The sequence below is a fragment of the Amblyomma mixtum genome, chromosome 4 (assembly GCF_055824585.1).
Source record: "Amblyomma mixtum isolate Tamu chromosome 4, ASM5582458v1, whole genome shotgun sequence".
NCBI classification, from domain to species: Eukaryota; Metazoa; Arthropoda; class Arachnida; order Ixodida; family Ixodidae; genus Amblyomma; species Amblyomma mixtum.
The window spans coordinates 73,810,776-73,828,779 of record NC_143015.1 but is presented as its reverse complement, the minus strand read 5'-3'; the positions used below and the strand labels follow the sequence as shown (position 1 = coordinate 73,828,779).

Sequence of the window (18,004 nt, the reverse complement as noted above, 5' to 3'; positions counted from 1 at the left end):
ACAAGTTCCTCCCTATCATATAATCGACACTTTCTTTTTCTTTGCTCTGTGCAGTGGGGGGTATCTGGCTGTAGTGCAGTTTACTTGTACAGTGATGGATAAAAGTTTGCGGGATGCATGTTCTTGGGAAAAGTTTCTTTCTGTACTATGCTATTAGCCAACGCAGATTAATCAAAAGACTACAATCATGAGGGGAGATGGATGCTCGTACCTATTCAACAAGTTTCAGCCAACTGCCTAGCAAGGCAATGCAAAAACAAATGTTTTTCTGGAAATCCACATCCTGCAAACTTCTCTCCATGACTGAGCCTTGTATTAACCACTGAGTCATCATGATAGCTTACAGCTGAGTGGTAAGGATTCCAACTCTCACACTCAAATTTTTTAGAGCTTCAGTATGGATGTGGTTGCCTGTGGGAGTAGCTGCATCTTGCACGGTAAGCACATTGTTCATGCACTTGCACAAAGCTGTTTGCAGTATGTTGTATCTTGTCTTTTATTTTTTCAGTGTTTTTAAGCAAAATATATTGCATTTTGAGAAATATTTTCACCTCCGTCGGTTGCTACTTAAGAGAGTTTCAAGATGTAAACTTGCTCTCGTAGTTACAGATGCTTAACCTTGAACTATTCGTTGCAGAAACCACCATAAGGAAATATATGTACAGTTTAAGGAACACTGCACTCCTTACACACCTGCCCATCACCTCTGAATACATGAACGGCTTTTTACAACTCAAGAATGCAGTGGCGAACGCCCCTCAATTGAGGAATTCCAGTCAGTGGCATGAACCAGTTCTCAGACATTGTGGTTATTTCCGTAACGTGAAATCGCAGGTGTCTGCCACATACTTCTGTGAAATGAGATTAACTGCCACGTCATGAAATCCAGTCGACGCCACTGGCTGGAGGGCCCCTGTTCGGGGCATTCGCTGCTGCTCCATTCTTGAGTTGCATCCTTCTACGCATAGTGCCAGCAGTTCACGTTAGGGTGTAAGGAACATACCAGCCTCTGTCATGTTCCACTAATTGTTAACAAGCTTCCTAATGAAATGTTCTTGCTTAATACGTGCAAAGCTGTTAAACTGTCCATTTTCAAATTCTTCCAGCTCTAATACTCCTGACTGCAAATTGTCCCGTGCCGATTTTCTTCGTGCCTTTACAAGATTTTTTTTAAAACTTTTATGGCCTACTGCTTGAAAATATATCTTTATCACTATTTCAGTAATATGTAGGGAAACATAAGTATCGTGTTTTTTCTTGTGAAATCGGTCAGAAAAAGATTTGCCTGCTCTTGCATTTTTGTCTTTTTTAAGACTTTTGCAACAGAAGGTAACATACCTCTGTAAGCTGTGGTTGGCACTGTGACATTGTAGATTACTAGCTTGATTTTGTTTTGTGTGCTATATGCATTGTAAACACTTGTGTACCTCTTGTGTCATCACAGAGTTACACTGGTATGTGGAAGCAAGTATAGAGAAACTAAGGGTTAAAATTATGAAGTTCTCTTGATATTGTCGTTCATTAATGTTTTTAATTACAGTATCTTGCACTTAAAAATTTGCTTAACCTTTTAGTAACAGTATTCTATTTGTGTTTTGGTTTGTTTTTCAGAACACCCTTTTTGGAATACCAAGTTCAACCATGAGAGTACTGCCTGCACACAGTAACTCTGCCTATTGCATAAAACTTCTGCCGATATAACCGGCTTGAAGAATTCCTCTCGAAGACTGAAAACAGCTTTAATATCATTAATAAAATTGTCTTCAATCGGATACATTGTGCTTTGTGGCCGTTTGTTGCTTCATAGAGGCATGAATCTGACACGGTGGACTTATGTCCGAATTCAGGCATTCTGTGGGGTTTTATACAAGCCCATGGGAAATGCTGGATATATTATTTGCTGCAATCACCAGGGCCTGCTTCATGAAAGCATAGAAGGCATGACATGCGAATAGCCTCATTAGATCCGCGGGGGATATTCTTGGATATCCGTATCGGACGTCCAGTGGAGATAGTTGCAGTTACACATGTACCTTTGCAGGACGTCCATGGGAGATCAGCGGATCTCTCACGGATATCTGTATAGACCAGATTTTTTTACCCTCGCACGCAGGCTGCGGGCGCGCTTCTACACTCGACACCAGTCGCATCTGTCGGCGCGCGCGGCCCGAGGGACTGCGGGTCGCGCCGGCGCCGCGCGTTGAACGCATGTTTACGTGTTCACTTCTGCCGTTGTTTTGCTCCATCAGCTAAAGTATGAGGGTGTGTGCTGTGCGTCACTACTCACATTTTCCCTCTTCCAGACAGTACTGCGGTTATCTTGCGCGCAGTTACTCGTTAACCTGACATCCGAGGGTAGTCGACCAGGTAGTGTACGGACTGGAAACCGGCACTTCTAAGCTGCGCTGTCGTGTCGTTTGTTGTCGCCTTTTACGTGCGATATCATCTATGATAATTTTATGCATCAGAATGTCGATCTATTGATTTGACTCAGTGGAGTAGTAACTGGATAGGCGAGCTACAGACTGAAGGTTGTACCGGCGGAGCGCGTGTTTTCGATCACCAGTACATGTTCGGCATCCTTGCGCTGAGCTTGCTCTTGTTCCCATTAAACACATTTCATGCACAGGATTGTAAGCACGACCGCTACCGATTTCAGCTGCTTTTTCCGCACGCATGTCAGAGGTATCTGGGGGGTAAAGGTTTATCATAGTATCTTTCTGCTGTTGGTATACCTACACTAGTTTGGTTTGGCTTATTAATGTTTTACGTCCCAAAGCGACTCAGGCTATGAGGGACGCCGTAGTGGAGGGCTCCGGAAATTTCGACCACCTGGGGTTCTTTAACGTGCACTGACATCGCACAGTACACGGGCCTCTAGAATTTCGCCTCCATCGAAATTCGGCCGCCGCGGCCGGGATCGAACCCGCGTCTTTTGGGCCAGAGCCGAGAGCCGTAACCACTGAGCCACCGCAGCGGTGCGGTATCTACCTTATTCACAGGAAAATACTATGCGCGATTTCATTACATTTTCCACACTTAGCCAAACGGCTACGCAACGCTCTCACACGCGGCGAGAGCTCCTGAATAAAGTAACGCGACTTCGGACGTCAGAATTAGTGAAAGCTGGATTAGCTGCTCATATCTATTCAAGCTTTGATAAATTAAGCGAAAGTACGTTTTTATGCACCAGGTTGCATAAACCATGACAAAATTTGTTTTCTGTTGGCGCTGCGACTCAGTTGAGCTCACAGCGGTAATTTGTTGATAAACTGGCGCGTCGACAAGAAAGCCCTGTTTGTGGAGGGGGGAGCTTTATGGCCGGCCGGCAGGAAGGAATAAGAGTGCATGGGAATTGGAACTGCATGCTAGCCGCACACCTAATGCTTGATATTGAACAAAAAGTTTCTTTGGGGTGGAGCACCAAGACGGAATTCGATATAAGCACGAGCGCGTTCTAAGCGCCGGCACAATTAACCTGAATGTCAAACTAAATGTCATTAAAACGCGTCAATGTTATCGCTTTGATAACGTAAATACTTCCTGCAACACAACCACGCAGCGGAAGTATGCTCGACAATGTTTTTTTAGCGCCCGAAGCGCGGCTATATGCAGGCGCGGCCGCGGAACTGCCGCAGCCCCGCAGTCCCCAAAGAAACGCCCGCACCGCGGGGCGCCAGTCGGTGCAAAATGGCCGCGCCCAGGAGAGGCTCAAAATTCTGGTCTATATCCAAAAAGGTCCTTATGTCCAGCGACGTACAGTGGTTGATTGGGCCCTTAACAGGCTCCAGCTTCTTGTGGGGGAAACACTTAAAGTGACACCGATAGGGCATGTAAATTGCATTAGTCGGATACAACTTAAGTCTGCAGTGAAGCTCCGCCCACAGAATTCCTCCACAATGAAGAAGTAGTCCGCTGCTGAAACGTTTTTCGTTACGTAAACAAAAAGCTTATCACACGAAAAAAATAAGCTTCAGGATTTTGACACATGGATTGTTTGATATACGTAGTTAGGCATTAAAAACTGAATTCATTTACAGTTGCGATTGGCCAGCGGAGTAATACAGGACGCCGTGGACCGTGGCCCAGTGTTAGCAACTCGCTGTTTTTTTAAGTTGTATCCTACTATAGGCAAGCTTCTCCCGAAAATGCAACTACTACCAGGCTACCTTAAAGGGGCCCTGAAACATAATCTGAGTGCACTGTTTTGCTTCCTTGTTGTAATTGTTGAGTTATGACGATGCTATTACCACCGGTCATAACACGCATATTTGCTCGATAACCAAAATTATGGCACTGAGTGTCGGCACACAGCGGGGTCTTTTGCAGCGGATATGACTTCAGCTGGTGGGTGATTATGATTGGATGAACAACTAATAACAAGCTAATTGTGTTCTTTAGCAAAAATATGTTATGTTGTGTCCTTTTATATTAAATTGAAAAAAACTAGCATCTTTTCTTACGCAAAGCATTTCAAAGCTTGTTAGAAAAAAAAGCCCCAGCAGAGGCGCTGGCTATTACTTTGCATCAAAGAACTTCACGACCTCCTGAGTGTATTGTTACCCTCTACACATATGTTGAGCTTGCTTCCGATGCATCTCCGCTCGTTTTCTTTTCCGCCTTCTTACCGACGAGCGCGCGCATCTTTAAGCAGGAGACATATGTCTGGCAACACGTTCGGCGCGCCACTCCGATCGCCGCTTCCGAACTGCCGCACCACAGCAAGCAGGGACACACGGAGCGGCAAGCACTGCTGCACCCTTGGAGGAAGGAAAATTTTCCCTTCCTCCATGGCTGCGCCGCTCTACCCAAGCTCCGCCCACAACTGGTGTTGCACTTCGCCGCCATGCAGCACTGCCTGAGCGCTGCTTGGCTTGGCATACAAATATTGCAAGAAAAGATAAGATCGCCTTGTTATCAGAAAGACTGCCAGCTTATACTCGAGCAGCGACAAAGCATGCCTGCTTATGTTGCGATCTTTCGGCAACGGCACCGCTCGCGGGCGCTCCGGGCGACGAGCTCTGCTGCTGCCTGTCTGCCGCGGTCATCGCTAGGCCTATAGCCTGTTTCGCATTGAAGCTGCCGCACAGGCCGGCGCTTCGGAAGTCGCCTGCACTATAATAAAAGGCATACTCTTCACACCGCTTTGCTGTCAACAGCATCATCTCACAATAAAATAATAGTGCGGTCAATTTTCGCTACGCCTTCAGCAGCGGAGCTAGCAGGCGCCAGTCGAACCGGACCCTGTCGGGCCAGCGGCAGCTGTGAGGCAGTTTTCGCAACAAATTCGCTCGTGCCACAGTTGTCACTTTTACCAGCAACACGGTAATGGCCAGTGACCCAGAAAAGTGATATATTTCTCATTTTCCTATCCAAGGCTTTATTATTTATGTCAAGAACACTCTTTAGCTCGTTTTTATGACGCCGGCAGACGGGATCCTGTCTGCCGGCGTCCAGGCTGGCCGGCTGGCAGGCTCGGCTTACTTCACGTTCGCACAAGAAAATACAAAAACAGCCATGCTACCTGAAAGGATACTTTCTAGATTCGAGCAATGACGGCATGCCTGTACTACATTGAAGCTTTCGGCTTCTTCGCTCCGTCTCAGTATTTCACGCTCCAACTCTTACAAATCGGGGAAGGCCATTCTTCAGCGTTCCACAACTTCTGTGTTGCTGCTGTTTGTTGACACGAGTCGAGCACCCACGTGCTTGTAACCATGGAAACGACGCCGTGAGCGAAAACATCTTACAGCGACCAGGAAACCATGAGAAGCTATCTTCTGAGATGTTGTGGTGACATGCTCGTGTACGCTGTTTCGATTGGTCTCGCCGTGTGTCGTCATTGGGTGAGTGAAACAGTAAAGCGAAGACCGGGAAAATTTGAGTTGAGGGCAGTTTTTTGTTTGCTAGTATTTTGAAAATTCATTCCTTAATAACTCCCGTTCTAGTGCATCGATTCCAGTAATACTTTTTGATTCGGTATCTGCGTGTCATGAAGAAATCATCTAAAGCATATGGAAAAAGCGTTGCTGGGCCCCTTTAACACAATGTTGTGAGCTGGTTGGTAAAAACACGATATTTAACAAAACATGTTCTACTAAAAGTGTGCCACAACTTCATTCAACGCTCCTGTTCCCTTTCTGCTTTTTTAAACGGCACATGTTAGCAAATGTCTTTGGGTACAAGTCACGCTACATTGGTTTTTTGCGCTTGTGGCTCCGCACATGTCTCTTGAGCTGTCCACTTTGTGCAAAGGCCATAGGGCACAGTTCGCACTGGTATGGCTTCTCCCCCGTGTGGCAGCGGAGGTGGGTTACCAGGGTGCCCCTTTCTTTAAAGGCACTGCCACAGTGGTCGCAACTGTAAGGACGCTCATCCATGTGAATGCGCATATGGCCGACCAGGCCACACTTATCTCTAAAGGCCCTGCCACAGTAGTCGCAACTGTAAGGACGCTCACCCGTGTGACTGCGGATGTGTGCTGCCAAGTTACCGCGTCGAGCAAATGAAAAGGGGCACAACTCACACTGGTATCGCTTCTCCCCCATGTGGGAGCGGAGGTGGGTTTCCAGGGTGCTCTTGTCTTTAAAGGCCCTGCCACAGTGCTCGCAACTGTAAGGACGCTCACCCGTGTGAGTGCGCATGTGTCTGGACAAGCTCCCCTTTTCTGTAAAGGCACGGGCGCACAAGTTGCAACTGTAAGGACGCTCACCCGTATGAGTGCGCATGTGGATGACCAGACGGCTCTTCATAGAGAAACCACGGCCACAGGAGTCGCAACTGTAAGGATGCCCACCAGTGTGAGTGTGCATATGGTAGTCCAGGTGGAACTTTTTAGCAAAAGCACTGCCGCAGTGGTCGCAACGGTACAGACAATCGCCCGCGTGATTGCGCTGCATGTGTCTGACTAGGGTCCCCTTCCGTGCAAAGGCACTGGTACAGTAGTCACAACAGTATGGAAGTTCGCCCGTATGGGTGGGGATGTGAGCTTTCAGAGTGCTTCTCGTCATGAAGGCTTTGCCACAGTGGCTACACTCATGCAGCTCTTTAGCCTTGGGTTCATCCTTGCTGTTACCCCCACTGGTAGTAGCAGTTGTCATGCCGCGGTTCACAGGGCACATTTCTACAGGTGAATTTTGTTCAGAAGCATCTTGTCTGCTGTCTTCGGAGGTCAAGCCTGCGTGTGAACACCAGAGTAATTTCAATACGATGCAAGACTGGCCTGCCTGGCGCTCCGCTGATGAGATAGAGAATGTGAATGGCAATGCTGAGCTAGACTGCGTAAAGTCAAATTTAGAAAGTGGGCTTTCTGCAAACCTTTTCTGCTCTGAATTCAAGATAAAGATGACAAAATTTCAGGTTGCAAATAGATCATCGTTAAGAACAAAAACAGAAGACAGCTTTTTAAAAAACAAGTTAGCACTGAGTTATAACCTGCAATACAAGAGACTCATGCCATTAACTACGCTGCGTTTACAATAAAGATTTCATGTCCATTTACACATCAGAATGAAACTAAGAGAACGTAATATCTATTCACGAATTCCATGATGAAAGAAATGTTTTTACAATTTAGAAAGTTAGTGCTTTCCCAACACAGTTCAAGCTAAAACCTAGATCAGCACTTTTGATGTCTCAAAAGGTCCATTTTACGAAACTGAAAATAATCATGCAGACCGGAAAAGTTATTTTCCTTGCTTTGTTTTTCATGCGGACAAAGTGACCAAGCACTTCTTGCTGTGATACTGCCAATTTTCATTAGCAAATCAGCAGTGCGCACAAAACAATGCAAAATCAGTGCCTACCTGACAAGGTGATCAACTGAAGTGCCAGGCAGTCTAACTGCTCCAGCTCTTGGGCCAAGCATGCCTCAGTCAGTTAAAATAAATTAATCATGATAAGGTTTTAAGTATTCAGCCAAGGTTTTGTAGTTCATTAGGGGCAGATGCCTTTGCCTTGCACATATGGCACTCACTGATAGCTCCTGGAGCCCAATTCACTGACCCTAACAAGCAGGACAAGTAAGCAAATGAATTCGCTTCACTGGCACAACTGTCTTCAACTCAGTGAGGCTTCATGCCTGAGTCATTACTGTAACCTTTGGTGCCTGCTGTCCACTCTTTGCAAGCAAACTTTTGGCAATTACCTTTATCGCTGGAACTGTTATTCGCAGACTTGTTTCCAGTCTTGTCAGCTGCACGCTCTATGATGAGTTCGCCCAAAAGGAAAGCACTGGTCACTGATGCGTCAAAAGACACGAAGGAGATGCCGATTTCTTCGAGAATGGCATTGTTGGTGTACTTCACCTTGAAAGTTCTGGAAGCAAGGGGGGGCAGCTCTCAATTGTAGAACCCCAACTTAAGGTTCCAGGTAGTGCACTGGGATTGCACTGTTCTGCGTCGAGAAAAAATAAGAAGTGGTCTATGCCCTCCTATCTCGACACCCAATTCTTGAAATGCAAAGCTATCTATTTCGATAAAAACGCGGTTGGGCTTCACGCAAAGTTCGACCACTTTGGCATGAACAATGCACAAAAATAAAAAACTTATAGGTGACAGGCAGCTGACTCTAAATATGCTAATTATGGTGCTTCACATCCCAAAGCTACAGCTGGTCACATGAGATGCCATAGTGCAGTGCTGGACGAAGGAGCTCAAGATGAATGGCTTTCAGGCATATTACCTGCCTTAAGACAAAAGAAAGTGACTATGTCCAGCAGGTCGCCTGCGAAAATGCTTCCATTCACTCATTTCAGAGCAAAGGATTTTACCTCCCCTATCCAATAAGCCCTGTCTCGGCCACCCACAGGCACCCTGTCCCATAACATAACCTAACCTAACATCCCCACCTGACTCCACCAACTGGCTTGGCTTCATATTCCTGCACTCCACTGCATTAACCGAGACCACCAGTTATCTGTGCTCTGCTTGTGATGTGCTTCTACCCAAGACCACTTCCCACTTCTGACTTAAGCCAGGGAGTGAGTGACTTCACCTTCTTCTGTAATCCGCAAGCTTGCTTGTCTTAAACTTACTCATAATTTCCTATTGTAGACTGAGAGCACAATGTGTTCACTAGAGCTAACAGTGGCTTCTGAAAGGCAGTCATCCTGGTTCACTACACACCTCCACAATTAGCAACAGAAGCCGGCTAACTCTGATAAGTAAAGCAAAAAAATTACTAATCCAAAAAAGTTCAGAAAGGATTAAGCGTGCTAGACAGTGGTCTCGCATCCTTTTTCTTTGTTTCCTGGTGAAAAACAGAGTAACCAAACAATAAAAAATACCTTCTTCCACAAATGCAAAAAACAGGACATGGGACAGACCGAACGGGAACACTAAAAATGACTTCAAGAGATGTGGGCACCTAGGAATTTTTCATCATGTTGAGCTGTCAGGCTAGGTAAAGTGTAGAAATCTATAATTATCCCCGATTCTAAAAAGCAGCAGCAAAAGCAGTCAGAAGGAGGCAGGTAAGACAACCAGATGCAAGGGCAAAAGTACAGCCATTCAGGATCTCACTCGAGGACAGATATTCTGCTTTAACCGAGGAAGACAGCAATGACGCAGGGATGAAGAACAAAAACCTTGTCGAGATATTCATGCAGAATGGAACTGAAGTAGGAAGAAGGGCAGCTAGGCAGGACACAAGAAAGTTATCCCAGGAGGCAAAAAAATCTTCATAACAAAACATCAAAGCATGAAATTTGCTCCCTGAAGATCCACCGTGTCCAAAAAAAAAAAGAGAGAGTCGATGGTGCCGATGGTGGCAACTTCAAGTGAGCCAAGCAGTTTCTTTTCTCGAGGACGCAAAGGAATAAATCAAACAACAAGGAGAAAATCTTTGTCTGGCATTTGAGAACGGCCGGCATGAAAGCTGAGTGGTATGCAGTCGACAAGTGCTTTAGACACAATTTAAAATCAATGATATCAACAATTATTCTTCCACAGCTGGTGAATAAAAGCAAATCAAGTAAGCAGGACTCGGCAATTTCAATCTGCCATGCTGCCTGCCATCCGATTCGCCCGCCTGTCTGTCTGTCCGTCCACGAACAAAAGCACGTGGTCAACAAGTTGCATCCTTGTTGCGCTCACTTTAAAAGACGTTCGCTGTATCAGTGATTAGACAATTATGTAATAGTTGACAAGCGATAAGGACTATGCAGCGAGCTATGGAAAGAAAAATGATAGGTGTAACATTAAGAGATCGGAAGCAGGCGGAGTGGGTGAGGGAACAATTGCGGTTTGATAACATCCTAGTCGAAATCAAGAGGAAGAAGTGGGCTTGGGCAGGGCATGTAATGCGAAGGCAAGATAACCGCTGGTCCTTGAGGGTAACGGAGTGGATTCCAAGAGAAGGCAAGCGTAGCAGGGGGCGGCAGAAAGTGAGGTGGGCGGATATGAGATTAGGAAGTTTGGGGGGATACGGTGGCCACAGCTGGCGAAGCACAGGGTTAATTGGAGAGACATGGGAGAGGCCTTTGCCCTGCAGTGGGCGTAGTCGGCCTAATGATGATGATGATGATGTGATAGTCGATGGCGCCAGCCAATCACGGCAAGACAAAGTGAACATGTTGAACATCAGCCTTGTAAGGTCAGGTGGGCACTTTTTGCGCGAGGTTAAAATAAATGCAAACTGCCCATGATAAAGTGGACGGGCGAGTTCATTACGCGATTAAATACGGTAGGCAGAACTCTAGTCTGCAAATCCACATCAGAGAAAACAAATTTCCAGGAGAACAGAGATGAGTACAACTGCACTTGGGAGTAACTCTTCAAGTTAGGAACAGCAGCTAACTTTGATATCCATAAAAAAAAATATGCAAGAGTTGTGCAAAACTCATCTATAGGGCCGGAACAAGGAGGCCAATAAACGAGGTTAAAGATAAACTGAGAGCAGTATAAAATGCCATTGAAAAAAAATTAACGGGTGAAGTTGAGAGATGAGGGAAAGAGTACCGTATTTACCGAGTTCCAACGCGCATCTTTTTTCGGGGAAAATAAGTCTTGAAATCGCATGCACGTTGGATTTGGGTACAGACCGAAATTGCCACACAGCTGCCCATCTTAATCGCCATTACGCGATGTGGGAGCTCACTAATTGCTGGCAACCATGAGAGCACATTCGCTCGTCATTTTCTGCGTCGCAGGACCAATTTTCAACCGGTGTGGTGCTTGCCATTTTTGTCAGCGAGCGTGGCACAAAACAATTCACGGTACGAACTGCCTCGCCTCACTTTTGCTGCGTTTGCGACGTGAGTAGCAAGCTATAGCGTCGTCTGTAGTGCAACGGCGGTGTTCTCCAGTGGGCTCTCCGTGCGATATCGTTTTTGAGAATGGATGCTGCGGCACGAAGAGATGTCACGTCTGCCACGAGATCAGCTTTAAGCACAAAGTTATCCTGCACGCAGAACAGAGCGGCAATAGGCATGGTGCCCATCATTTTACTGTGCCGGAGACTTGTGTTCGTGACTGGCGAAGACTGAAACAGTCAATCTTTGAGTGCAAAATGTCAAGCAAAGTCCGCCACGGTCCGCAAGCGGGGAGGTTTCCCGACCTTAATGATGAGCTGGCTGACTTCACGCGGCAGCTTTGTGTGGATCTCATGCCCGTCACCACCGAGGTGCTCAAGGTGAAGGCCCTTGAGCTTGAGCGCAATCGAGGCCTCTCAAGAAGCCAATTCAAACGCATTCAAGAAATGCGGAATTTCTGATGCCATGGATGGCACTGAAGACGAGATGTTGCGGTCGGAGAGCGAGAAGGAGCTGCCCGAGAGTGTCAGTGAGTGAAGTTCGGGTGAATAAACAGCCTGTTCTCACCTGAAGATACAAAAACGGTTGCAAATTGTTTTCGTTCACGGAAATCACATGCACGTTAGAAGCGGGGCTTGCAGTTTATTTTTCATCCCCAAAATCGGGCGAGCGTTAGGATCGGGGCTTGATTTTTTTTTTTTTTTGGTGCCGTAAACTGGGTGCGTGTTGGAATCGGGGGTGCGTTGGAATTGGGTAAATACGGTAGGTGAACTAGCCAAACAAACTGGGGCAAATGACACTCTAGTCGAAATAAAGGGTAAAACGTGCTGCCTAAAGCAGGTATAAAAAGGTCTATTAAACCAAAAGAATGGATTTCAAGGGAAGGAAAACAGCCAGCTCTGGCCACTGAGGTGTGGAAGGACGAAATTGGAATCACACTGGGGAAGGGCAGCCACTGCTGGTTAGGATGTAATCGGAGAGCCCTACAAAGGGCCTTTTTTTCAGCAGAGGATGCAATTTCAAATGATGATGAAGATGACTACACACCTTGTCAGCCAACAAGACTTGGCAGCACCTGGAGAGCTTTGAGAAGGAACGTCTTGCGTTGCCTCACACCACTCGCCTTCAGGCATGAAGACTGTGGCACCCAGCAGCAGCTTCTTTTTCTCTCCCAGTGCCGTCCGAACCACCAAGACGAGTGCCACGTCAAGTGTCTCAGAGCTGCCCGGGTACACCTGGAAGGTGTAGCTGACACACAGGGAGCCCACTGGGATGTCGCACGCAAACAACCTGTCAAAGAACGCATCGCACAGATTTGTGGCACCTACCTTGAGAGAAAGCCTAGCAACGTACATGACACTGGAGCCTCAAAGAATATAAGCCACATAAAAAGCGTCCCAAGTTACAGAAAGGATACCCCCCCCCCCCCCCAAAAAAAACACCAACTAACTGGAAAAGTCTCAAGGAATTGAAGTGCGGCTGCGACTATAAGGAGAAACGTACAACTGTAGAAAGCCATATTCACAGCTGAGTGTTCAGGACTAAGAGTGAGTGATACCCTGAGCCGCGCTGCAGGGTTCCAATCGAAACCCCTACTGAAAAGCGCAATCAATTCGAAACCGATTTCTGCTGGGAGAAAAACCGGACAAACATAAACGTCAACCCGACTTCAAGAACACATGCGTACTAAAAAGAGCTAAGACCCAAATAACCAGAGAAATAACTGAATCTTTGGAAATTAGGAAGCGTGGCAAATCTTGCATCAGTGGCAGTCAGTGTCTTTATCGGCAAAGGAGGTAGCATTTCTGGGGTCCAGTGCACGAATGGCACTTGTTCTCACGAGATGTGCATGACGTGAGTTTTTCTTCATGTTTATCTCATGGCCGCAGGTATATAATTCATATAAACGCGTATCAGGGCCACACCCGTGTATGGGCCGCACCCTCTTTTCCTGAAGGAAATATTAAAAAAAAATCCATGTAAGGGCTGCACCCAAACTTTCCAAGACTCACGCAGGAACAGCCTTCAAAATGCACGCGCCGTGGCCCCCGCGATTGGCTCCGGCTGCTAGCAACTGGGCGCTCGCTCGCTGAAGACACGCGCATGCACAGGAGCTTCCAGATGGCGCCCAAGGCTGCGAGTTATCATCATCATCAACAACTTTTGTTGCGAAAGCAACATTACTGGAGCCCAGCTCAGCTCATCGCGTATGCTCGTGGCGGTGCAGCTACCAAATGACCTTGAGTCGCCGTTGCCTAGCAACCGCTTCAGCTGCGCCCCATCAGGTGGCGTCGCGCCGCTGCCGCCTACACACCCAGAGGGCACCACCCTCGCACAGGCGCTGGGTTTCACAGCTCATGACGGCGTGCCGGCACGAGCTAAATCAAACGCTTAACCACAAGCTAACACCATAAGTGGACTAGCAAAACCGGCACATACAATCTTGTGCCGTTGCCTAGCAACCCGAGTTACTACACGAGCTTACACGAGTTACTCGGGCGAGCTCAGGTAGTAACTTGGGTAAGCTTGGGTAAGTTCGGACGAGCGTCGTGCCATCTGCGCGAGAGGTTGCTCGGGAAGAGCAGCATAGGTAACTAAATCCCGAGGGTGGCTGGGATAGAAACAGCCACCTGCCAGTGCAGTGGCGCATCACTCAACCACTGCGCTGGTAGTGATATATGAGGGCTAGCCGCCATCTATGAATCTTAAGTATGAATTACCAATTCAGCATACACGTGCACCCACCATAAATATCATGCCACACCCCTAAGGCGGAGTTTAAGTGCCCCCTCCAATTGAAGATTGAACACCTGCTTTCGCAGGCCTACTCGGTTTAACTACATTAAGCCCCTATCAATTTTTTCTTCCGCCGCAAGCTCGTTATTCATATCGGCATCAGTATCATCCCCTCCAGCTTTTTGTGCCTGTCAAAGGCATGCGAGTTGTGGTAGCATGTTAGTTCACCGTAGCTGTGGCTTTCGGGTGCTGCCGCCGAGCTTTGCAATTTTAGCACGATGGGCAACCGCCACCTTAATAGCTACACGGCTAGGAGTTTGCTCTCAAATACGGCAAGCGTGCGAGCCAAGAAGTGCGTTCGACGATGGCGCAACCAAAAGGATGCACTTTCCGAGGCAAGCCATGCCAGTGTCCGGATCTGGAAGAAGAGCTGCTTTGCTATGTCAGCGCCTTCTCTATTTTTACAATGCCAGCTGCATCTACCGCTTTGCAACGGAAGCCGTCGGCACACCTCATTTCAGTTAGTTGCCACGTTGCGGCGCCACCCAGATGGCAGCACTGCATGCGTCACACTTGCGCATGGGTGCGTGGTGGCGATAGCTCTGTCCTACTCCTACCCCACACGTCTGTCAGATCCTTCCTTTCTACCCCTTCTTGTGCAGCTCTCGCTTCATCCACGGCGCGGCGCTTTTTCCAATGACAATTGGCTAGAGTGGCAGCTTTGCTCGTCATTTGCAGAGGTGGGATGAGGCGTTCACTCCACTGATCACTTGAGGATCGCGGCTGGCATACTTGAGGTGCTGCTTGAGCTGTGTGCGCCGCTAATTGCTGTTCCCTGCCAGACGAATAAAGCGTTGTTATGTTTGTTCATTTCGTGGCACCATGGTTATCGAAAATTGTTTAGTGCGGGTAAATGGCGTGGTCTGTGGTCTGTGAAGCAGTAAAATGGCACCTATTAATTATGTGCAGTAGGGCTGCTGCTTTCAGTTTTGCGTGAAGTCTGGGAGATTTTAGGCTTGTTTATGTGGAGCTGAGGACCATCGCTGCACAGACTGTAGAAAAGAAGGGGACGTTTAGTGCATTTATTTACATAGTATATTCACACCTATTTACAGAAATAGCATATATACAATGTACTTGGTACGTATCTGTGGCTATATAGACTCCAACTCTGTATTTATAGCCGTTTAACTGTACAAACTTTTTGTCTATCTGCTTGTATTTGCACGCACTGTATTTACTCGCATAATGATCGAACTTTTTTTTTTCCAAAAAATTGACGCAAATTTAGGGGTGCGATCATTACGCGGGGTAAATTTTTAACAAATTTTTGAGCCCCGAAAACGCAAACAAGTTGCAGGTCAGACTGCCCTTGTCACTCGGGCACGCTACCCGCGGCTGCGCCGCTAAACGCGGTTATCGCGAACTGAGCTCAGCGATCTCGGCTTATGTCGTAAACCGAGAAGATAGAGTGCAAAAAGCGCACGAGCTGGCCCGCTCCAAGAACGTACTTTCTTCGCACTAATAAATCACGTTCCAAGAACAACGCATCAAAATAGGCAGTGTGTATAGTGCTGCGCGATGGCGCTTTCATGCAGCCTTCGATCTCGTCCGATGGTGCAGCAACAGCGTTCAAAAGCAACGTCCCGCGGCACTCAAGCTACGCATTTTACCGCTAATACGCCGAAAAATGTCCGGTCCCTGCCGCATCATTAAAGTAGGCGACAAATTAGGAACGCTCGCAGCGCCAGACTCCGCGAGCTTACCGCAATGATGCTGCCCGTGAGCGCGGCGGACGACGGCGCTCTGTACTACCTAGCCGTCGCTAGGCCTAACTTGTTTCGTATCGAAGCCACAGTGGACGGCGCTTTTGAACTGACCAACGCTATAATGAATGTTCTGCTTACAGTGTTGCCTTACTGACAACCTAATTGTTTCGTATTAAAAGAAATATTTACGATCGACTTCAGTGACGCCTTAGCAGCGGAGCTGGCGTGCAGGCAGATCGGGTCACTCGCGCTGCATCGGCGGCAGCTGCAACGCGGCTGCGAACGTAAAACTAGCTTGTACCAGCAACTTGGTACAGGCCAGCGATCCTCAAGGAGGATTCATTTTTGATGTTCCCGTATCCCAGGGCTTATTATTTAGAAGAAGAATAAAGTTTAGCCAGATCACCGCGTCACTTTGTCGAACTACAACCCAGAGCGGTGGCGAGCCTTGCGACAACGGCGAACCGTGATTCGAGATTACCGCAGATAAGTTTGGTATCCGCGATTAAGCATAACTGCATTTAGACTGCTCGTGTGACTGCAGGTCAGCCAACAGGCAGGTGCCGCTGCAATGCCGACAGAGCAAGATGGTCATCTGCACGTGCCATTTGTCAGACAGGTAGCAAGTAAGACCATCGTTGGTTAGACTTGACATCGTTGACAAATTGCAGCGGCAATTACACGGGGAATAAAAGAAATTGAATTTTGCTGACACAATTCAGGGTTGCGATCATTACGCGAGTGCGATCATTATGCGAGTAAATATGGTATATTTACAGTTGTAAGAAATTTCCATTGTAGCACAACTACTTTTGCACGTGCGAGGAGGACAAAGCACCTCATGCGCAAACTTAGCACAACAACAAACGAAACACAACACCTAATGCCCGTGTGGAGACACTAGTTTGTACGCCCTCATGTGTTTGATCGCCCTCTCTTGCGGCGGTGAGCGACAACGCCGGTAGAAGAGAAGCTGACAAGGCGCCAAAGAAACGCTGCCTTGTGGTTCGGCTTAACGGTGACTGCCCCTGATCACGTGCTCAAGCGAACTTGATTTCGGTTTTATCTTGCCTCCTTTTCTTCAAGCGCCTTTTTCAGTTTTGCGTAATCTTATTAGTGTCTGGTTGTGCACGGCCATGCATTTGCGAATCGAGTTCACTTTTTGCTTGATAAATCAATCATACCTGCAGGCTGCCATGAACAGAGAGAAATCTTTACCTAGTTGTCGTAACAATGACAGCTAATCCTGCAATAAGTAGAGCTATGACTTGAAAGCTATTGCTACCTGGTAGTTTCAGAAAATGCCTTCTCTGGAAGATTTACCATGCCTTCGTTATTTCATTCTCCCATTTTCCTAGCTGAACATGACTGAATCGCAAGCCATAATAGCATAACTTATTACTGACTACATTTGCCATCTGATTTCATATTTCCGCCAAGCGATTTCAGTGCCTCTCCTGTAATGTTTCAGCGTTGTAGCTAAAAGACCAACATTATTTGAACAAGCCGTCACAGCCTTTTGTCGCAATGCCACCGTCGCTGCGCCGCACTCTCTGTGGCTCCTTTTAAAACCAGTGCCTGCACCGGTTTCACGATGAGCAGCGACACGGTGAGCAGCAGCACAAACGGCGCGCCCTGTGACGCGTTCATACCTGACAGGCAGCCTGATCATCATCAGAGATGCAGAGCAGGCGCAAAGGCTGGCCGATGGGAGAGGGTAGGAAAGGAGGACAAGACAGGAGAGGGCCTTGGACGGTCAGATCGGCTTTACTATGCAGGTATTGTAAAAAATAGAGGAGGCGCTGGCTATGAGATGGAAGCGCGGAACAACGGCTACGCATTGACAATGGACATGCTGCGAGACTACTTGAGGGATGAGCATGCACCAGAGCAAAGCACCAGCTCGGAGTCAGAAGACTCCACCAGTTACGACTGAATGTAGAATATATGCCACTCATTCCTTGATCGGTGTGTTTTTACTTAAAAAAAAAAAAAAAACGCACATCCCGTGTATGGGCCGGACACAGAAAATTGGCCCTGAAATCTGGAAGAAAAAAGGTGCGGCCCTTATATGTGTTTGAATGGTAATCTGTGTTACAGGAAATAAACGTCCAGTTGTCAGTGTGCCTTACATGTGTCGTTCAAAAATTTTTTTCGGCCCTGTCTCAGCACCGGTTGCTACACTCATGTCGAACCAACTCGCCCACAGCACGTTCTCTTAATGAGCAGACTATGCACGGACATATTT

General features: G+C 47.3%; 1 protein-coding gene across 1 annotated transcript in view; it reads right to left on the bottom strand.

Moving 5' to 3' along the window:
* Positions 1 to 1,725: 1,725 nt before the first annotated feature.
* The window catches only part of LOC149347017 (uncharacterized), a 74,551-nt gene continuing 58,272 nt past the window's right edge, over positions 1,726 to 18,004 (bottom strand). The window contains exons 18-20 of the mRNA XM_089541462.1: positions 12,299 to 12,541; positions 8,147 to 8,316; positions 1,726 to 7,177 (exon numbers count right to left, since the gene is read on the bottom strand). Coding sequence (XP_089397588.1) covers positions 6,192 to 7,177; positions 8,147 to 8,316; positions 12,299 to 12,541 — 1,399 coding nt within the window. The 3' untranslated portion in view covers positions 1,726 to 6,191. The remainder of the gene's footprint in view (positions 7,178 to 8,146; positions 8,317 to 12,298; positions 12,542 to 18,004) is intronic.